At 56.9% G+C, this 21,745-nt stretch overlaps 1 protein-coding gene across 1 annotated transcript; it reads right to left on the minus strand.

Moving 5' to 3' along the window:
• Positions 1–21,696, minus strand: PLCD3 (phospholipase C delta 3). The gene is made up of 15 exons (XM_017876109.1): positions 21,428–21,696; positions 10,165–10,326; positions 9,856–10,084; positions 9,261–9,390; positions 7,779–8,007; positions 7,257–7,458; positions 6,961–7,105; positions 5,311–5,463; positions 4,024–4,170; positions 3,766–3,916; positions 2,918–3,034; positions 1,791–1,957; positions 1,471–1,606; positions 1,214–1,363; positions 1–1,055 (listed from the first exon to the last, which is right to left on the minus strand). Exons 1-15 carry the CDS (start codon positions 21,576–21,578, stop codon positions 967–969), a joined length of 2,358 nt encoding a protein of 785 aa, XP_017731598.1. The 5' UTR covers positions 21,579–21,696; the 3' UTR covers positions 1–966.
• Between the last annotated feature and the right edge of the window lie 49 nt (positions 21,697–21,745).

Genomic DNA, 21,745 nt, shown 5'->3' on the forward strand with positions numbered 1-21,745 from the left:
TGGTGGTGGTAAAATAAATGAGCTTCTTTATTTTTTAAACTAGATAGGCTCATTCTACTGTCTTCTCCAGGGCTCTTCTATGAAACAGTTACAAACCTACTGCTAGGCCGGGGCAGTGGCTCACACCTATAATCCCAGCACTTTGGAATGCCGGGGCAGGAGGATCACTTGAGGTCAGGAGCTCGAGACCAGCCTGGGCAACAAAGGGAGTCCCCCCCATCTCTACATAAAATTTAAAAATTAGCCAGGTGTGGTGGCCTGTGTCTGTAGTCCCAGCTACTCAGGAGGCTGAAATGGGAGGATCGCTTGAGCCTGGGAGTTCAAGGCTGCAGTGAGCCGTGATTGCAACATTGCACTCCAGCCTGGGCGATGGAGCGAGACCCTGTCTCAAAAAATAAAAACCAAAACCTACTGCCAGTTTCCCCAGGGCTTCATGCCTCAGTGCTCCCTTCTTGCTTTGAGAAGGGAAGGGGAACTCAGGTTCCAGAGCTGGAGGGAGGAGTCCAGGAAGGCCTAGGGTAAAGGAGGGCTTAGGGGCTAAGCCCGGTGTCCGGACCAAGTGGGGTGGACTGTGCTCCTCTGGGGGAAGGAGGCTGGGATGGCCCACGGGAGGACAGAGGGGAACTGAGGGCCCACAGGTGTCCTGCTCCCCAAGTCTCCTGGCAGCAACAGGTTTGGCTCCTCATAAGTCACAATGAGGGGTAGGCTGAGGACAGGAGCTGGGGCCATCTCAGGGCCCCAGGGTTGGAGCTCACTGAAGTCACGTGAGCACCTGTTAATTCTTCAGGAGGGGCCCAGGCAGCCCTCAGCACCCAGGTGAGACCAGCGCCTGGTGAGTGGGCTGAGTGGGCCAAGTGGGTGGACTGGGGGGCTGGTACTCCCACCATCTGACTCCGGAGGAGGAGAGGGCTCTGCAGGGGATGTGGACTGGCACTCGCAGAACCCCAGGGTGGGTGAGCTGGGCCCTCAGGGGCGCAGGATGCGGATTTGAATGAAGAGCGTAGCTGGTGACAGTGAGGCCCCGTCCTTGGAAAGCAGGTGTATGTGGCGGTACCCTGTGGGGAAGACAGCCAGGCCTCAGGTCCTCTGCATACCCTGGGGGTCTGGCCCAGCCTGGACCCACTTCAGGGCAGGAAATTCGAGGCACAAAAGTGAACAGGGTCTGCAGGGCCTGTACCCACATCCCTCTCCATCCCCACCAGCTTCCACCAACCTTGCTTTAGGCTGCTAAGAGGCAGTGTAAACTGGCCCACAAAGTCATTGGGGGAGGTGGCGTCATAATCTTCCACCACAAACCGGACCAGCGCCAGCTCTGGAGCCCGCAGCTGGAACTGCAGGGTCTGCCCCCAGTGGGGGTTGAAGCCTAGGGCACAGGGGTGGCAGTCAGAGCCCCGAGGCCCCAGGATCCACCCTGCACCCCCCTTTGCTCTCTGCAGTCTCCCCCCGACACTTCTGCCAGCAGCTGCCCACCATTGTTGAGCACATAGTCAGTCTCCTGCCGGGCACAGTCTGCGGGCACCCCATGGATCTCAACGCGCACCAGGGGGTCCACAATGGAATGTGGCTTCTCAGCATTCAGCTTGGGCAGCTGCTGTGCAGTCAGCACCTGTGGGGTGAGGGAGGGAGCAGCTGGGGCCCACGCCCACCTTGGCCATCCCCTCATGGGCCTCAAGCTCAGACCACCCGTCACTTCCAACCTGTCCCCAGCCTCCCTTGCCTTCCTCCACCTCACAAAGAGCCTCTCCAGAGCCAGTGTGACCCTAGGCTGGGGCCCGTTGCCGCCTGCTGACCTGGATGCTGAGAGTGGTTCTGGGAGGTCCCGGGTACTCGGGGTCAAAGGTTGAGTCAGGTTGCCGCAGGCAGGCAGGTTTCAGGACGTAGCCACACTGCCCATTGACCAGGAAGCGCCCGGCATTGAGGTCCATCTCGTAGCCTGGCGTCTGGAAGTTCAAGGCCACTGTGGACACAGCAGGGTCAGAGCAGGGGCTCTCAGCGGCCCTGTTCTCACTACTCAGTTTCAGGGGACTGCATTCCTCTCTACAAAGGGCCTGGGGTCCCACTGTCTGCTCAGTGCTGCTCTGCCCCCACCATGACTTTAGGGGAGGGGGTCATGGACCCAGCCCCACTATCACCTGTACTTCTGCCCTGGGATCCCTCAAGGCTGGGGTGGAAGGTGCTGAAAAGCCCCCACCCGGCTGGGCGCGGTGGCTCAAGCCTGTAATCCCAGCACTTTGGGAGGCCGAGACGGGCGGATCACGAGGTCAGAAGATCGAGACCATCCTGGCTAACACGGTGAAACCCCGTCTCTACTAAAAAATACAAAAAACTAGCCGGGCGAGGTGGCGGGCGCCTGTAGTCCCAGCTACTCGGGAGGCTGAGGCAGGAGAATGGCGTGAACCTGGGAGGCGGAGCTTGCAGTGAGCTGAGATCCGGCCACTGCACTCCAGCCCAGGCGACAGAGCGAGACTCCGTCTCAAAAAAAAAAAAAAAAGAAAAGCCCCCACCCTCAGGGCCAGGCGTGGGTCAGAGCCAGGGGTCCGAGGAAGCCTGGGGTTGTTTCCACCCTTACCCCAAGGAGATGATACGGCCTCCTTTGGTGGGGCTCAGTGTCCCCCAGAGCCCACCCTTATCAGTGTTGATTTAGTGGGACTGCCAGGTGTGTGGGGGTTGTGTGTGTCCAGGGGACATGGGAGTGGAGGTTTTAATTTCTACCATCCTAAAAATGCGAGACCTGTACACTGTCAAGAATAAACGAGCTTGATTTGATTTTCCCACCTACATTGCTGGCAACTTTAAAAATAATCAACAAAATGCGTGTTTCCACCGTCTGGAAGCCTGTGTGGGCCCTCACTGCTGAGGCCTCTCCCACACTGTGGCACCCCGCCTGCTCCCACTCATGTGGCCGGCCCCCCCTTACCCAGCTGACAGCCCGAGTTCCACATCTCCTGGGGACTATAGTTGGCCGAGTTCATCCGCAGCCCCAGCGGGTACACTCGGGTCAGCTGGCGGGCGTTGTGCCTGACAAAGCTGTTCCCTAGGGCAGAGTTGGGGTGAGACTGTGACAGACCCCGGGGTCCCTCACCCAAAGCCCGGGCCTATAACCTCCAGGGAGCAGAGGCCAAGCCCGTCCCCAGCTCGCCCTGCCCCTGCTCCTCACTCTCTTCTGACCTAGGGTGAGAGGGGAGCTCACTGAGGAGGCTGCAGGGATCCCCTCCACCCACACAGCCTGGCTCCATATCCCCAGCCCCCAGTTCCCCGCTCCTGACAAAGTTCCAACCAAGTACACTGAATGCCCACAGCCCTCCAGCTCCACCGTGGTTCCTGGAACTCTTCTCCAGGCCAAGCTTCCAGGCCTTCAACAACCTGTTCCTCCTGTCTGGAAAGCCCTCCCGCCTCTTCACCTGGCTGCTTCCTAGTCCTCCAGGTGATGTGTCTTCTCTGCATCACCTGCCCCAGGAACTCCTCCCCAGTGTCACAACAGCGGCTGGGCTCCCCCAACCCCCAGCCCAGCCTGGCCCATCTCCTTCTATGGCCGGCCCCACCACAGGGCTCTGAAGGCAGACAGCAGGCCGCCCTCAGCTTGCCACTCTCCCCTCCATCCACCCTGGCATGTGCAGGGCCCTCATTCCCTCAGCCCAGCCCCTCTCTGGGGTCCTCTTGACCTCTTTACTGTCCCCCAAAGCCCCCTCAACTCCTTTCCAGGCCCCTTCAGGAGGTGCCCCCATCGCCCTCTCGCCCCCAGGCACCCAGGGCCCTGGCTCCTACCTGCTTCCCGGATGAGTTTCTTGGCTTTGCGCTCGCTGAGGGAGCTGACCTGGCAGGGCTGCAGGACGTCGGGGGCAGGGTGCAGGGTCCGCAGGCGGGTGGCGTGGCAGTATACGACCAGGGCCGACAGCTCCGGGGAGATCTGCTTAGCCTAGAAGACCGGCCTCAGCAGGGCTCAGCGGGCCCCCGCTCCCCACACCCCTCCTCCCACCTTCCCCCGCTTCCCTACCCCCCTCACCCCAGCCCACCAGCTCTCACCAGCCGCCTCTGTGCTGCAGCCTCCGCCTCCTCTTCTTCCTCCTCGTCATCGTCCTCCTCCTCCTCCCGGTCTGACAGAGCCCGGCCATCCTCGCTCCGAGCAGCAGGCAGCTTCTTCCCCTTCACCAGGACCCGGCCCTTCAGCTGCTGTGGGGGCCAATGTGGAGGACGAAGGGTTAGGCCTTCTTGCCCCTATGGCGGCCGGTCAGTCATTCAACCACCACCGTGTGAAGGGCTGGCTGGGGGTGGGAGGCAGGAAAGGAGACACAGAGATGAGTGTCTAATAGGAAAGAGTGGAGAACAGCCTAGGAAGCCATCAGGAAGGGATGCTTAATAAGGTCCCTCAACATCAGAATATACACAGCAGCCACTACAATGCACGCGGCAGCTCAGGACTGAAAGGGAAGCGACCCTCTTCAAAAAAGATCTGACGTGGAAGAAGTGAGGCTACAACCTGGAATCACATAGTCCTTTTTTGGTACCATTTAAAAGAGAAGACAGTACACACATGTACACAGGTAACGTGTGTGGGGAAGTTCGAGAAGGACACGCAAGAGAGTTGGAGATGGTTACTTCCTGTGAAAGAGGACAGGTCACTGGAGGAAGGGAAGAACCGTTCATTGTGTCCCTTGGTACAGCTCAGTTTTCTTTTACCATATGGGTGTGATTTTCATACTAATAACAAAAATCACGTCTCACACACACACGAGGGTGAGTCAACCCTGCCTGCATGTTGGGGATTGGAAGTAGGAGGGGAGTTTTCTCAAGGAGCCCGACAGGATAAACGTCTGGAGAGGGCCGAGGGTGCACTCTGCGGTCTGGGGGAGAGCAGGAGGCTGCCTCAGACCTAAGAGTTAGGGAAGTGGATAAGGCCACAGGAAGAGGCAGCTGAAGTTGAGCTGAATTCTAAGCAGGTGATGCTTGGCAAGTGTGGATGGCTGGGAAGGGACTTCCAGGTGGAGAAAGTGTCAAACGGGGCCTTGCAGGAGGGAATGGCAGAGCCTGCAGGACTCTACCGGCAGGGACACAGGGCCAGCAGGGCAGAGCCAGGTCATGGAAGAGGGTGTGTGTGTGGGGGGAGGTGGGGTCTAGTCAAGAATGGAGAGCCAGAGGGCAGCAGAAGGACGAGACCAGGGGGTGGCAGATGTCAGATGAACAGAGGAACAGAGAAAGGTTAAGGCAGGGAGAGGTGAGGGGTCCTGAGCCAGAGAGGTGGCACGACCAGTTGGGGGAGGCGGACTCCCACCAGACTTCCCTCCATCCAGGCTGGGGGCTGGGGTGCGTCACCTCTGGGGAAGGCAGCTCCTCAGGATTTGGGGAGTCCAGCGCCTGTGTCACCAGCATGTCCCCCAGGATGGTGCGGAGGTGGCGGGCCATGGCAGCCTGCTGCTCCAGCCCGCAGTGGTTCTCCAGGGATAGGATGACAGGGTAGGGGGACAGCTGTGTGGGGAAGGGCAGTGGCTCAGAGCCACTCCCCTCCCTCTGCCAGTACCTCCCAACATCGGGCTCCCAGACCCTTCAGGACAAGCAGGCAAAGCAGGGCTCTGGAGAACCCAGGGAAGGGCTAGACTGTCCAGGAGGCTGAGGGAGGCTGCAGGAATGATTTTTTTTTTTCTTTGAGATGGAGTGTTGCTCTGTCACCCAGGCTGGAGTGCAGTGATGCAATTTCAGCTCACTACAACTCCATCTCCCAGGTTCAAGCGATTCTCTCTGTCTCAGCCTCCGGAGTAGCTCGGATTACGAGCACCCGCCACCACACCCGGTTAATTTTTGTATTTTTGGTAGAGACAGGGTTTCACCATGTTGGCCAGGCTGGTCTCAAACTCCTGACCTCAGGTGATCTGCCCACCTCAGCCTCCCAAAGTGCTGGGATTACAGGTGTGAGCCACCACGCCCGGCCAATTTTTGTTGTTTATGCTTTGGTCTAGCTCCATCACCCGGGCTGAAGGGCAGTGGCGCAGTGTCCCCGTGTTCTCCAGTCCTGAGCTCAAGTGATCCTCCCACCTCAGCCTCCTGAGTAACTCAGCCTACAGGCACCTGCCCCCACACTCAGCTAATTTTTATTTTTGTTGAGACAGGATATAGCTATTTGCTCAGGCTGGTCTGGAATTCCTGGCCTCAAATGATCCTTGCATCAGCCTCCCAGAGTGCTGGGAATACAGGTGTGAGCCACCGCACCTGGTCCCATAAATGGTTTTTACATGTGAATGACATTGACCATGTCAATGATGTTGAAAACTCTCCTGCCATCATTTGCTGATGGGAAGATCTGCACACTGACCGAAGCTGCAGTGTTTATGCAGGTGCCACTGGTGAGCTTCTCTTACAGCTTATTCTTTAGAAGTCATGATTCAAATGTCCTTCCCGGCCGGGCGCGGTGGCTCAAGCCTGTAATCCCAGCACTTTGGAAGGCTGAGACGGCCGGATCACAAGGTCATGAGATCGAGACCATCCTGGCTAACACGGTGAAACCCCGTCTCTACTAAAAACTACAAAAAACTAGCCGGGCGAGGTGGCGGGCGCCTGTAGTCCCAGCTACTCGGGAGGCTGAGGCAGGAGAATGGCGTGAATCCGGGAGGCGGAGCTTGCAGTGAGCTGAGATCCGGCCACTGCACTCCAGCCTGGGCGACAGAGCGAGACTCCGTCTCAAAAAAAAAAAAAAAAGTCCTTCCCTCCCCCAAAGGTCTTCTTCTGGACACTCTGTGATTTTAAGACATTTTCCAAATGTGAGAGGGAACATATTTCCCAAATATGAGAGTGGCATCTCATTCAGCTTTATTCCACCCCATTGGCCACTTATCCCAGCAGCGCTTGGTGAATGAATGATTCTCTGGGCAAGGGTTTCCTCTGGAAGGACTGAGCGCAGCTGGCACGTGGGTGTGGACGGAGGTCATTGTGAAGGCTCTGGGGCTGGGGCTGGGCATCCCAGGGGCTCACCGTGAAGGCATGGTCACGCACGGCTTGGACCACATCCCGGAAGAGAATCTTGGAGGTGAGAGTATGTCCGTGATAGATGACGGGCTCCCCTCCTGGCCCCTCCCAGCAGTCCAGCTCCACGCAGCGGCATCCCTGGGCAAAGGCCCTGTGGGTGGACAGATGGGTGGACGGGCAAGGTGTTGCGAGAGTGCCACAGAGCAGGGCAGCAGGCAGGCTGAGCTAGGAAGGCCCCAGGAAGCCAGCCCCATGTCTCTCCAGGTGGGGCTCCCGGGCACGTTCACCCCCTACTACAGTACCTAATGTAGGCCTCGGTGCTGCTGGGTCCCCCAATCTGGGAGTCAGTCAGATAGGTGTTGTGGGAGGAAGAGATGAAGTAGTGGGCGAGGGGCTGGTTCATGTCCTGGAACACACACGTGTGGGTGGTGTCCAAGGCAGCCCCCTCCGGCGACAACAGGTACATCATGAAGCCATCCAGTGTCATCAGCTCGTGCTGCTTGGCTGCAGGGTGGCAGAAGAGGGCATCAGGCCACATGGGAATCCCCCATGTCCAGCTTTCAATGCCCCCAAGGCCCACTCAACTTAGGAATAATGACTAGACAATCTACTGACTAGACTCTACGTAAGTCATGCCACTTAACCTTCGACCAGACCCTGGGAGGAAGGCAGGCTGTTGTGCCATTTTACACATGTGGAAGCTGAGTCTGGAGGAGGCAAGCTAATCCGGCCGAGACAGTGCCCGCAGCCAGCCCGCAGCAGAACCCACTTAGCTGGGAACACGGCCCCGTAAGGTGCCACAACCTGGCCGTGCCGCCCCCCACCTGTCTCGTTGAGCTCATAGGTCTGAATGAGCTGCTGGGCGCGGGCCAGCGTGGCGCCCTCCTCGCCCTGGTCCTCCAGGAACTCCAGCAGCTCAGGGGCACTCAGCACGCGGTCCTCGCCTGAGTACTGATGGAAGATCTCCTCCAGCTCCGGCCGCTTCAGCAGCCGCCGCAGGAACTCCTCAATCTCAGCCCCCTCTAGACGGTCATTGTTGGAGTGGTCACACTCCTGGGAAGCAGTGGGAGAAGCTCAGAGGAGGCAGACACTCCAGGAAACCTGGCCCCTTTAACCTATCTGTCATCTACCACATCTGAGAAGGCAATGTTCCCCATTTCACAGGTGGAAAAACAGAGTAAGACTTGTGACTTCAGCTTTGTTTGTTTTTTGGGTTTTTTGTTTGTTTGTTTGGTCTTGCTCTGTTACCCAGGCTGGAGTGCAGTGGCATGATCATAGCTCACGGCAGCTTCTAACGTGTGATCTCAAGTGATCCTCCCACCTCAGCCTTCCAAATAGCTGGACAGCTGGGACTACAGGTGTGAACCACTGCACCTGGCTAATTTTTGTATTTTTTGTAGAGATAGGGTCTTGCTATGTTGCCAAAGCTGATCTCAAACTCCTGGCTTCAAGCAGTCCTCCCGCCTAGGCTTCCCAAAGTGCTGGGATGACAGGGGTGAGCCACTAAGCCTGGCCTGCAGGGCTGGACTTTAAGGGAGGTCTCTCTGGTTCAATGCCTGCCCCTCTGCACCATGACCTACCCCAAGAATCAAGATGTGGAAGGAAAAATGGTGACCCTGGGGCAAGACAGGGCCCCTGGGCCCTCACACTCCCCTAGGTGGACATGTTACCATCCTGACATGCACATATTCACACCCAGGGTCACTGAACAAGTCAATGAGAATTCATGGAGCATCCCTGTGAAGCTGTGGCCCAGGGGTCCAGCTGCCATGGGCTCTCCTGTCTTTCCAGGTCACAGGTGGGTCCCACTGTCCACATGCACACAGAGGTCTGCCATGGGCTCCAGCTGGGCCGTAGCTGCAGAGCCCACTCCTGTGTGCCCCTGTGCTCCCATGCATGAGGTGCCAACACGTGCCACAGTGGAGGGTCTGCATGGAGAAGGGTGCACACGTGTATCTGTGCACATGCATGCCTGTAGGCTGACTCCTGCCTGTGCCCCTACATGCAAAAAGTGCCCTGCAGACTCAGGGAAATGAAAACAGCTTTGCTGCTCACTTTGGAGGGGTAGGAACTGAGGGTGAAGAAAGTTCTGGGCCCTGGCTCCCCACTCCCTTGCTGGCCCAGTGGCCTCAGGGGAGGCCAAAGGCTAACTAAACCCAGATGTTGCCTTTATGCAGGGAAAGGCTGCTTCTCCAAAAAAGCTGCAGGTGGAGAGGGCAGGGGAGCTGATGACTCAGATGGCTGGGGGCAGGCAGAGGTCAGAGTGATGGCAAAGCCAGGGGCTGGGGTTCAAGGCAGAAGCCCACCTTGAAGAGGAGGTAGGCGTACATGTCGTTCATGTCCACGTTGACCATTCTCAGCAGGCTCTTGATCTCCTTGAAGCTCATCTTGCTGTCCTGGTTGGAGTCAGCCCGGTGCAGATAGGAGTGGATCCAGGTGTGGGTGCTCAGGAAGTAACAGTAACACGCCAGGCTGCCCCCGGCCCCCAGGTAACTGGCCGGTAAGTCAAACCCACCTGGATCTGGGGGCTCCCTGGTTTAGGGGCTGTACTTTCCCCTTGGCCTGTGGACTCCCCGAGCACGGTAGCAGTGTCTCCTCCCCAGGACTGGGGCTCACCAAAGACAGGAGGCCCTGTCTCCCTCCTCAGAAGGCCTCAGGCCTCCCTGAAGGAGGCGCCGAGCCACCCCCTCCTGGTGGGAGCTCGGACCTAGACAGGGCACGTGTCCCCACTCTCAGTTTCAAAGACCTAAGGCTCCGACCCAGACTGTGCGCCCTCGGGACAGGGACCCTGTCTCCCCTGGGCCTGGGGGCTCTCCAAGGATGGGGCTCTCCAAGGATGGGGCTCTCCAAGGATGGGGCTCTCCAAGGATGGGGCCCTCCCTCCCAGCCCCGGCAGGATATTGGTCCAGTCGCTCGCGCTGGCTCATGGCGTCCAGGCGCGCGCGGAGCTTGGTCAGACCGCGCACCCAGCGCTGCGCTTCCTCAGCCGTGGGCGCCGCCAGGTCCAAGTTCTTGCGGCGGCCCTTGAAGGCGATGGTAAGGCAGCGCGCCGGGGCGAAGGCGCCCCCGAAGCGCCGCAGGCCCTCGGACTGGTGGCCCTCGCGGACTGCCTCGATGTGCTGCACGAAGACTGCGGGGAGGTCCGGGTCAGGGCGGAGGACCCGGTCTGTCCCCACCTCCCTGCCCACCCAGCGCTCCCCGGCCGCTCACAGATGTGCTGCGATGGCGCACGCGGGATGCGCCGCTGGAACCACACGCTCAGGCCGTCCTCCTGCAGCCGGTACAGCCGCTCCTTGTGCCAAGTGCGCGAGCGGATCTTGCGGAGCCGGGAGCCCCGCAGCATGGCGCGCACGTCCTCGTCCTCCGTCAGACCTGCGGGGGCGGGAGGACCCGGGTTTCAGGCCGTCCTTACCCGGAAGCTCCCCCTGCTGCCCCTTCCTCCAGCCTCTCCAAACCCAGGCCTTCGCCCCACAGTGAGCTTCCCTGCCCCTCGCAGGCCTCCCCCTTCCTCCCCGATTGTAAGAAGCCTCCTGCACTGGGTTTGGCTTTAGGCTTTGGAGCGCTAAGCGCCCCCCAACCCCCACCCGTACCCCATCTCCCTCCTTCCTTCCAAGCAGCTGCCTCTGTTGTCCCTCAGTGTGGAACTGTCCTCGGGCAATGCCTGGGACTCAGGCCTCACTAAAGGTTGTCCTTTCTGGCCAGGCGCGGTGGCTCATGCCTGTAATCCCAGCACTTGGGAGGCCGAGGTGGGCGGATCACTTGAGGTCGGGAGTTCGAGACCAGCCTGGCCAACATGGTGAAACCTCATCTCTACTAAAAATACAAAATTAGCCGAGTGTGGTGGCACATGCCTGTAATCCCAGCTACTTGGGAGGCTGAGGCAGGAGAATTGCTTGAACCCAGGAGGCAGAGGTTGCAGTGAGCCAAGATCATGCCACTGCACTGCAGCCTAAGCGACAGAGTGAGACTGAGTCTTAACAAAAAGAAAAAAAAAAGTTGCCCTTCTGCCACTATCCCCCACCACATGGCTTCCAGCCGTCAAGTTCAGAATTTGCCACCAACAGCCTTTTTCCCTTGATGTGAAACCACAGCCATCAGGAAGGTCTCACCATCTAACCTAGATCTCTCTTGCTGTAACCCAAGCACCTTGCCACTGCTTTCCCAGAGACAAGGAGGACAGCAGAGGCCACCCCAGCTCCAGGATCACAGGTCAAGGACTCCAGGATCAGCCCTGCCCAGCTGATCTCCAGGTGTCCTCTTTGTGTCTGGTGGGGCCCTGCCAAAAGGAAGGTGTCCTGTGACATTTGGTGCTCCCTCTTGCCCAGCCAATGCTACCCACCACATGACCCTTCAGCCCACATGCACTCTGCAACCACAGTGTCCCCCTTCCTTAATAAAAGCAAATGTTGGCTGTGTACAGTGGCTCATGCCTGTAATCCCAGGTACTCAAGAGGCCAAGATGGGAGGATCGCTTGGAGCCAGGAACTGGAGAACAGCCTGGGCAACAATGCAAGACCCTGTCTCTACAAAAAAAAAAAAAAAAAAAAAAAAAAAAAAAAAATTTTTTTTTTTTTTTTTTGAAACGGAGTCTTGCTCTGTTGCCCAGGCTGGAGTGCAGTAGTGCAATCTCGGCTCACTGGCACCTCCACCTCCTTGGGTTCAGCAATTCTCCTCAGCCTCCCAAGTAGCTGGGACTACAGGCACGTACCACCACGCCCCAGCTAATTTTTGTAGTTTTAGTAGAGACAGGGTTTCACCATGTTGGTCAGGATGGTCTTGATCTCCTGACCTCATGATCTGCCCTCCTCAGCCTCCCAAAGTGTTGGGATTATAGGCGTGAGCCACCGTACCTGGCCTCTGGAAAAAATTTTAAATTTGGCTGGGCGTGGTGGTTCATGCTTGTAATCCCAGCACTTTGGGAGGACAAGGTGGGCGGATCACTTGAGGACAGGAGTTCGAGCCCAGCATGGCCAACATAGCGAAACCTCATCTCTACTAAAAATACAAAAAAAATTAGCCGGGCATGGTGTCATGCACCTGTAATCCCAGCTACTCGGGAGGCTGAGGCATGAAAATCACTTGAATCCGGGAGGCGGAGGTTGCAGTGAGCTGAGATTGCGCCACTGCACTCCAGCTTGGGCAACAGAGTGAGACTCTGTCTCTAAAATATAAATAAATAAAAGCACCTCCTGTATGCAGGCCCTGCTCATGTATTAACAGACAAGGAAACTGAGGCTCAGGGAAGCTTAAGTAAGTTGTCAGAATTCCATATTGGTAGAAGCCACTTTGGGCTCTGGAGGTCGGGCTCCAGAACCTCTGCCCTTGGGCCCTGCATTGCACCGCTCTTCTAGGGCTTCTAAATTCAGAAGTCTGGGGAATAAGTCTCAACTCTGTCACTTCCCAGTTATTTAATACATAGCCCCGGTGGCACTAACCTGGCACTAAGCCTCATGTTCTCCATCCATAAAATGGAGACCACAATCATACCTGCTGCAAAATCCAAAATGCAGAGGTTTCTACAGCGTGACTGACACTGTACCCTGGAGAGGTTCAGCCTTCTTCTGGCTCTGGCCCCCTGGAACATGTGATGCCCAGCCCAGATGGTGCCACACCCTGCTCTACAATGCCTCAACGAGAGTCACAGCCAAAGATTGTTGAGCCATGGGACAATAGAGGAGGTGGGAACTGGGTAAACGGAAAGTCCATGGCCTTTGGAGGTGGGGCACAGCCCGGAGTGAATGAGGGCCCAGAGTTTCCAGAGAACCGGAATCTAGATCTCTGTGTGAAGCCTCCAGATATTCTAATGTTGGCAACGAAATCAAATTGAAAAAGACAAAAACCAATAACCCCTGTATGGGCCAAAAGAAGTATGACAGTGGGCCTCTCTTCCTCCCTTTATTTCAACAGACCCTTAATACTGGGTTTGGCTTTGCGACCCCAAGGCCCTTGCTTGTCCAGTTGCAAACTCTGACCTAAGGAATTGAGTCTATATCTCTGGACCATCTCCTCTCACCCTCTCTTGGACCCTTTTGTAGGATCCTTCTCCCTTCTCTTCTTCCTATCTGAGTCCTTGAAGGACCAGTTCAGATATCACCTCCTCCAGAAAGCTTTCCTTGATTTGTCCTCAAGTGGGTGTTCTCCTTCTCTGACCACTAACAGCACTTTTTGCTTTAATTAAAACACAAAGCCCACCTATAAACTTCAATAAATCTGAGGCCAGAGTGATGTCTTATCTCCTCACCACAGTGCTCATCCCAGAGCTAGGCTCCCAGCTAGTGTTGACTGAAGGGGCAGGCAGGTAGACAGGTAGATGGGGGGACTGAGGGAATTCTACCCCCAGCTCTGCCCCATCTGTCCGGAGTTCAGGGCAAAGGCCTGGCAGGTCAGGGTTTCTCAACCTTAGCTGTGCATTGGAATTACCCGGGGGAGGCTGCAGACACCATGGCCCAGGGCATCTCACCCAGCTGGTGTGGGATGGGGCCTGGGCATCTGTATTTTTAAAAACCACTCTGACTGTGACTGAAAATCAGGGTCTCAGGGGCAAGAGGAGAAATCCACCTCCTTAAGAGGCCATGTCCCCTCTGGAGCCAGCCTGCGGCCCTAACGGCTCTAGAGGGTCCCTCAGGGTCTAGACTGTGGCCCTCTGAGTGAATGCCCACTTGGTGCCCCCTGGTCAGGAAGGGGAAAGTGGAACCCTCCTCTCCAAAGAACTGGGCATACATGGCATGTGCCAGGCCGAGGGGTTCACCAGACCCCCCCGCCACACACCAGGTCTAGGTAGCCTCTAAATGGTCCTATCCTGAACAATGACAGGGTGAGGGCAGAACGGTTAGGGGGAGCCTGCAGTGCCACCACACTTAGGCACACCCTCCTACACCCCCTCCACCGTGGGAAAGGGGACTGCTCGTTGCCACAACAACCAGGCTCTGCAGCCGAGGCCACCTCCCCTACCTAGGCCAGCCCTCTGATGCCAAGCGCATGGGTGTGGGGGAGGTGAGTGACTAAGACCGGAAATGGGGGTGAGTCACCGGGGCTTGCTCTGTCCAGAGCCTTCTGCAAACAGGCCATCAACATAGGCACCCTGAACGCCTGACTGGGCCCCCACTGGGGCAGGCTCCCAATGGAGGGGGCCCCTACTCCTGGCCCCTTACCCTCAGCTCCCCAGGAACCTGTTGGGGTAAGGGGTGACATTCCAGGCTGCCCCACAAACTGGCACTGCCCCCCAACCACACACCCAATGGAAAAGCCAAACAGAAGGAGGGTGCAGTCCCAGGTGGGGCCAGGTGCTGAGTCCCTGAGTGGGTGCTTCTGTTTCCCCATTGTTCATGCTTCTGAACCCTGGAGCAGTGAGAGGACTAGGGTGTCCAGCAGGAAGGGCAGGACCAACAGGTAAGGAGGCAAAGTCAGAGGGGGGGCTCAGGGCCAGGACAGTGATGCTACAAGGACCGTGGCTCTCCGTCCAGCCACCCAGTAAACATTGATAGGTCCTGCAAGGCCCAAACCCACAGATGTTGCCTTGACCTTGTTCCTACCTGCTCTGAGCAGGTGCACAAGCCGCCCACCTCCTACTGTTCCCTGTAGGGTTTCTATCTACTTGAACCATCTCTGCCTTGATCCTGCAGCTGCTGGGCCAGTGACTGAGTGGGTGGAGACAATCACAACATAATAGCGGTGAAAATGAGGGTAAACGAGAGCCAAAAGGTGGAAACAACCCGAGGGCTCATCGACACATGAGCCTGTGACCCCAGCACTCTGGGAGGCCGAGGCGGGCGGATCACTTGAGGTCAGGAGTTCGAGACCAGCCTGACCAACATGGTGAAACCCTGTCCCTATGAAAAATACAAAACATTAGCTGGGCATGGTGGCTCACACCTGTAATCCCAGCACTTAGGGAGGCTAATGCAGGAGAATCGCTTGAAACCGGAAAGCAGAGGTTACAGCGAGCTGAGATTGCACCACTATACTCCAGCCTGGGCAACAGGGCGAGACTCTGTCTCAAAAAACAAAACAAAACAAAACAAACAAAAAATGAGTGCATAAGCAAAATATGGTTTATCAATACAATGGAATAATATTCAGCCATGTAAAGGAGTGAAATCTGATGCATGTTCCAATATGGATGAACCTTGAAAACATCATGCTAAGTGAAAGAAGCCAGACCCCAAACGACAAATACTATGTGATTCCACCCATGTGAGGTACCCAGAGCAGACAAGTTCATAGAGACAGAAAGTAGCTGGGAGGGTACCAGGGGCTGGAATGGGGAGGTAATGGAGAGTTACTGCTTGATGGTTAGTTTCTGTTTGGATGATGAAAAAGTTTTGGAAATAGGCAACAGTAATGGTTGCACAACAGTGTGAATGTAATTAATGCCAGTGAATTAACCACTTCAAAATGGTTGCAATGGCCAATTTCATTCTATATATTTTGCCATAATTTTTTTTTTGAGATGGAGTCTCACTCTGTTGCGCAGGCTGGAGTGCAGTGGCGCAAACTCAGCTCACTGCAAGCTCCGCCTCCCGGGTTCACGCCATTCTCCTGCCTCAGCCTCCCGAGTAGCTGGGACTACAGGTGCCTGCCACCATGCCCAGATAATTTTTTTTGTATTTTTTAGTAGAGACGGGGTTTCATCATGTTAGCCAGGGTGGTCTCGATCTCCTGACCTCATGATCCACTCGCCTTGGCCTCCCAAAGTGCTGGGATTACAGGTGTGAGCCACCGTGCCTGGCCTATTTTTTTTTTTTTTTTTTTTTTTTTTGAGACAGAGTCTCGTTCTGTTGCCCAGGCTGGAGTGCCGCACGATCTCAGCTCACTGCAATCCCCACTTCCTGGGTTCAAGTGATTTCCAGGTAATTGTTGTGTTTTTAGTAGAGACAGGGTTTCACCATGTTGGCCAGGCTGGTCTCGAATTCCTGACCTCAAATGATCCACTCACCTCGGCCTCCCAAAGTGCTAGGATTACAGGCGTGAGCCACAGCACCCGGCCTATTTTACCATAATTTTTAAAGTATAATGATATAATATGCTGGAAACCATTGTATACATTATTTCTTTTTTCTGAGACAGGGTCTTGCTCTGTAGCCAGGCGGGGATGCAGTGGTACAATAATGGCCCACTGCAGAGCCTTAAACTCTTGGGCTCAAACAATCCACCTGCCTCAGCCTCCCGAGGAGCTGGGACTACAGACTTGCACCACCAGGCCTGAATAATTTTTAAATTTTTTTGTAGAGTTGGGGTCTCAATGTGATGCCCAGGCTGGTCTCCAACTCCTGGCCTCAAGTGATTCAACAGCCTCTGCCTCCCACGGTGCTCCCCACTGTGTACTTTCAATGGATAAATTATAAGGTATGTGAATTAATATCTCAAAAATGCTGTGAAAGAGACAGCCAGCCAGGTCGGCACCCGGTGGAGCTGAGATGTGGTGGAAGTTGGGGGAGTCTGACCCCAAAGGGCTGCGAGTAGCCACAACAGGCACAAGCACATGGAGCCTGGTTTAGGCCCGGCCCATAGTAGGTGCTTAGTAAATGATCACAAAGAAGGAAACTAAGACAGGGCTCTGGGGAAGTGAGTCAGTGCCCCAGGTGGAAAGAGGCACCCACACATTCTGATCCATCTGTCCCCTTAGTCCCATGGCCTCCAGCTGGTACCTTCCCCTGACCAGGACAGCGGCACCTCCCGCCCAATTCAGTGTTGTCAGCTGGGGCTCAGACACCTTCCCAAGCTGCCCGCTTATCTCAGCCTCCAGAGAGGGGTCAGGCGTGGTGAGGAAAGGGCAGGCCCAGTTTCTCAACTTCCACAGGCAGCCCGGTGGTTTGGGGCGTGGATGGTCTGGGGCCTGAGCAGTTCTGTGAAGGTAGCCAAGACCAGGGACCAGAAACTACCTCATGTCAGAGCCGGAAGGGGCCCCAAATCCCACCCTCTACACAGGTGCACCACTGAGCTCAGAGAGGACAAGCCCTGTGTGCTAAAGACAGTGCAGGCTGCCCCAGGCAGGGATGGATACAGAGGCTATGCGGTGGAGACAGGCACCAGGGCAGCTGGCGGAGAGGGTGGGAGTTCTGTCCAGGCATGTCCTGGAGGGGTGGCATGCAGGGTGGGGTGTGTGCGGGCTATATACATAGACAGGGCGTGTGTGTGTGTGTGTGTGTGTGTGTGTGAGGGGGAGAGAGAGAGAGACAGTGTGTATGAGTGTGAGCAAATGTGAGTGTGTGTGCGAGTGTGATTGTGTGTGTGTACAGAGTTCATGGGTGGAGAGGGTGGAAGGTGGGCCAGCCTGGGGGAAATAGGCGGCTCGCACTTGGGAGGTGCACACAGGGCTCCACAGGAATGCGAGTCATGCAGGGAACTGCTACAGCCAGCAGCCATGGCCAAGGCCAAGCAGGGAGTAGAGAAAGAGCGTTTCCAGGTGGCCGGGGCCGTGAGGCCCTGGGAGAGGACACAAAATGGCAAGGGGTCCCAAAGACCCTCCCATCCTAATCGTTTAGCCAGCAGGCAGCCTCTGAACCTCAAACACCAATCATGTCCCCCATGACCCAGCTGGCTGCCACACCCAGGGCTGGAGCCTGGCGGGGGCTCAGTGCCAGAGTCCAGAACATTCCTTGGAGAATCAACAAAGTCAGGAAAGGCAGGCGGTGCTTCCCTTGGCCCTGGGCCGGACACAGCAAGGAGGGGTGGCAGCACCCTTTTCTGTGGGGACAGAACAGGCATGAAGCCTGGTTGGGTACAGAAGTCAGGGTGGGGGACAGGGAAAGATGTGAGGGAGACCACAGGGCCTGGCAGAGCCAGCCCCCTAGTGCCACCTGGCATGCTCCTGCTTAGCCTGGAGGGCCACCCAGCTTACCCACCACCCAGGCCAGGCACCTGCCAGGGCTGGGGGTTGTTCTAAAGACCCTCACCTGTCAAGCCCACCCACAGCAGTCTCACTCACCCTGTGGGAGACATCCCAGGCAGGCCATGGGCCGAGCCCTCTCGCTCAGGGGCACTTGATAGTGTATGCAGGCTGGACAGGGAAAGGGGCGGGATTCTGCCCACTCAGGCCTCTGCCCGTGGGGAGGATGGGGGCAGGGGCGGAGCATCAGGGCATAGGCACACACAGGGCTCTGGGGATACAAGGCTGCCAGAGAAAATCCAGGACACACGTTAAATGTGAAATTCAGATAAAAAATAATTTTTTAGTGTAAATACATTCCAAATTTCACATTTAGTGGAATTCCCAACTTAACTGGGTGTTCTGTATTTTATTTGGCAGCCCTGTGAGGACACTCGTGGGGGCTGGCAGATGCCCCGTGGGAGAGGAGAGGCCAGCAGGCCCCCTGTAGGTATCAGCTTCTCTATCAGTCACTGTGTGACAAGCACAGACTCTAGGCCACACTGCCTGGGTTCAAATTTTCTCTCAGCTACTTCCTGGCTCTGAACCCTAGGCAAGTTACCAAACCTCTCTGAGTCTCAGTTTCCTCATCTGTAAGAGAAGGCTACTGGTACTACCTACCTCATATTATTGTGAGCATTAAATGAGATAATATGCGAAAAGCACCTGGGACAGTGACAAAATTGTTCATTAGTATTCACCAGGCTAGCCAAGAATGGTAGCTCACACCTGTAATCCCAGCACTTTTGGGTATGCAAGGCAGGAGGATCCTTTGAGCCCAGGAGTTCAAGACCAGCCTAGACAACATAGTGAGACCCCAACTCTATAAAAAATAAAAACAAAATTAGCTGGATGTGGTGGTATCCAGTCTCCCAGTCTCCGGAGTCCCAGCTACTCGGGAGACTGAGGTGGGAGGATCACTTGAGCTCAGGAACTTGAGGTTGCGGTGAGCCATGATCATGATCATGCCACTGCACTCCAGCCTGGGTGACGGAATGAGACCCTGTCTCATAAACAACAACAGCAACAACAAAAAGTATTCACTGGGAGCCATCATGGAAAAGTAGGCTCTGGCAGTGGGCAGGCATGTGGCTTTGGGCAGTGATTACACCCCTCTGCCTTGAGCTTCCCGTCTGTAATGTGACATGAGGACAGCACCTCCCGCACAGGGATGCCTGAGGATTAAGTAGGATCAGATCTGATGCAAGCTCAGCACAGTGCCTCGCGCATGGCAGGTGATCACTGGGCTCTAGCGCTCCTCTCTCTTCAATGATTCCCTGCAAGTCAGCAGCCCAGCCCAAGAGCGGGGGACTAGAGTGGGGACAAAGGATTCCCACTCACTGTGGGGGTGTTTTCTTCCTCCTTCCCCGCTCATCTGGGTCTCCCTAGTGTGGCCCTAAAAGTTTTTCCTTCCTCAGGCCCCTCTGAGCCACTCCCTGCCCTAGTCCCTTGACCTGATTTGACATAAAATCTATTCTCTGTTAGGCTAAGGGGTGTGGTGATGGCAGGGGCAGAGCAAGGCGGGGGAGGCTACCTGGGTGACAGGCCTAGGTCCCCCTGATGGCCCAAGGGGCTGGGCCCAAGACTGGGTTCCCTTCTCCACCCTGTCCCTGGGCTCCCTATGGCCTGGGGAAGGGACATTCCCAACAGACTTGGACTCAACATTCCTCTCTCTGCAGTCACTCAGCAGGACAGGGCAGTGGTGAGGAATGAGGGTGGCTGAGATGACATTCTGATACCTACATAGTTCCCGAGAGTGTCACCTTGATGAGGTGCCCAGAGCTCCCGTGCAGCCTTACTCAGCTGACGGGTACTGACGCCCGGGTTCAGCTGTAATTATTTGTCTGAATGTGACTCTGTCCACTCAACTGTGCACTTCCTGAGGGCAAAGCTCTGTGCTACTCATCTCTGTAGCCCCAGGCCCTGGCACAGCACCCTGGCCCACTAATGCCGCTCAAAACACGTGTGGGATGAAGAGGCCGATGGGCACGGGGCCACCCCTCAGCCCTTCTGCGGCACCCGTGACCCTGCTGGGACTGACTCCCAGGGCTGCCCTCAGCTATCCCCAAACCACACCCTTTCTTTTTTTTTTTTTTTTTTGAGATGAAGTCTTGCTCTGTCGCCCAGGCTGGGGTGCAGTGGCCGGATCTCAGCTCACTGCAAGCTCCGCCTCCCGGGTTCACGCCATTCTCCTGCCTCAGCCTCCCGAGTAGCTGGGACTACAGGCGCCGCCACCACGCCCGGCTAGTTTTTTGTATTTTTAGTAGAGATGGGGTTTCACTATGTTAGCCAGGATGGTCTCGATCTCCTGACCTCGTGATCCGCCCGTCTCGGCCTCCCAAAGTGCTGGGATTACAGGCTTAAGCCACCGCGCCCGGCCCAAACCACACCATTTCTTAGCCCAGAGAATGACACCCGTCGATCACTGCATAAGTGCTTGTTCAGTGCATGCGCAGTTGAATGGATTGCAGGGTAGAGGCGGTGTCCTGTGTCTCAGGAAACAGAGTGCCAGGCACAGCGCCCCGACAGAGTCAGCACTCAGGTGGAATGAGTGAAGGTAACGAGAAGGCAAAACTGGCAATCAGGACCCCTGAATTCTGCCCCAAGTTTCACACAGGGTCCCTGGCAGCCTTGTTCTTCTGTTCCAGAGCTCCACACCTGGCTTCTCCATCACTGAGTACCAACGGCAGGTCCAACGCAGCACTTCAGTGGCGCGGTCCCTTCCATGTCAGACAACACTCTCGCATGCACCCTCTCATTCAAGCCCTCCACCACCCTGCGGGTCCCACTTTTCCCAGACTCTGAGAGAGTACCAGGGCTCATGTGGTGGGGCACCACCAGGGTGCCAGTCACACTTTGCCCTTTGTTGGCTGTGTGGTCACAGGCAAATTCCTTGCTGTCTCTGAGTCAGTTTCCTCACCTGTGAAATGAGGATTCACCTCCCACCTAGGAAGTAGAGGAAGATTGCAAGACACCACCTGTGTAACCCACCCAGTGCCAGCTGCCTCTGTGATGTTCCAGTGAGCCACAGTTACATTCCTTCTCCACGACTGACCTCCCCAAATCTGACATGAGAGCCTTGGCTTTCGGGCTTTCTAACTGGTTAGACGAGTCCTGCCAGGGCAGTGTGGCTGTGGCTGCCCCTGTGGGGCGGCGGGTTGGAGGGCTACTGCGGAGGCTAGCCTCTTCTGCAGAGGCCAATCACAAACTCGCATCCTTCCTAAGGGCCACCAAGATCCCGAGACACCCTGGCAGACCCTAGATACTGCTGGGGAGCCGGGCGAGGGACACCCCAAGCCTCCCTCTCCCGCTCCACTCTCCCTGGGGACCCCACCAGCGCCCCGTGCCCGAATTCGCGCTCCAGACGCCCCGCGGGCGCCCCCTGGTGGGAAGCAAAGAACATCCTAGGCGCCTGGCTCGCCTCGGGACTCTCGCGGATGACCCCAGGTGCGACCCCCGGCTGGACGGCGCTGGCCCTCCGCCCCTAGCCATAGCCTCCCAGCCCCGTACAGCCTGGGGAGTCCATGAACCGCTCCCTGGAGCGCCCCAGACTGGGCCCCTGGGAACGGTCCGCGCCCACCCCACCGCCCCCTGCCCGTCACTGACCCATCTTCTTCAGCGCCCGCAGCCCGGGCCTCTTGGTGCCGCCATCGGAAGGAGTCGGCGGGGACGGGAGCGCGACCGGCGCCGCGACTTGGGCGGCCACCGGGGGCTCCTCGGGCGGGCGGCGGCAGCGCCTCCAGCGGCCGCACAGCATGGCTTGGCAGGGGGCCGGGGCCGGGCCCGGGGTCTGCACACGGGGACAGGGCAGCGGGGCGCCGCTCCGGCCCGGCCCCGGCTCTGAGCGCGGCGGCGAGCGAAGAAACTTAGCAGCGCTGGAGGGAGTCGGAGGAGGCAGCAGGAGGTGGGGCGGGATGGGAAGGG

The sequence above is a fragment of the Rhinopithecus bieti genome, unplaced genomic scaffold (genome assembly GCF_001698545.2).
Source record: "Rhinopithecus bieti isolate Rb0 unplaced genomic scaffold, ASM169854v2 scaffold_10088, whole genome shotgun sequence".
NCBI lineage: Eukaryota > Metazoa > Chordata > Mammalia > Primates > Cercopithecidae > Rhinopithecus > Rhinopithecus bieti.

Excerpts from the sequence above, each read along its gene's own strand:
- PLCD3 (XM_017876109.1), bottom strand. The coding sequence starts at position 21,578 with ATGCTGTGCGGCCGCTGGAGGCGCTGCCGCCGCCCGCCCGAGGAGCCC. Across the intron at positions 8,008-9,260 it reads ACGCCTACCTCCTCTTCAAG|GAGTGTGACCACTCCAACAA; the intron begins GTGGGCTTCTGC and ends ACTGCTTCCCAG. Across the intron at positions 5,464-6,960 it reads TGCGTGACCATGCCTTCACG|CTGTCCCCCTACCCTGTCAT; the intron begins GTGAGCCCCTGG and ends TTCCCCACACAG.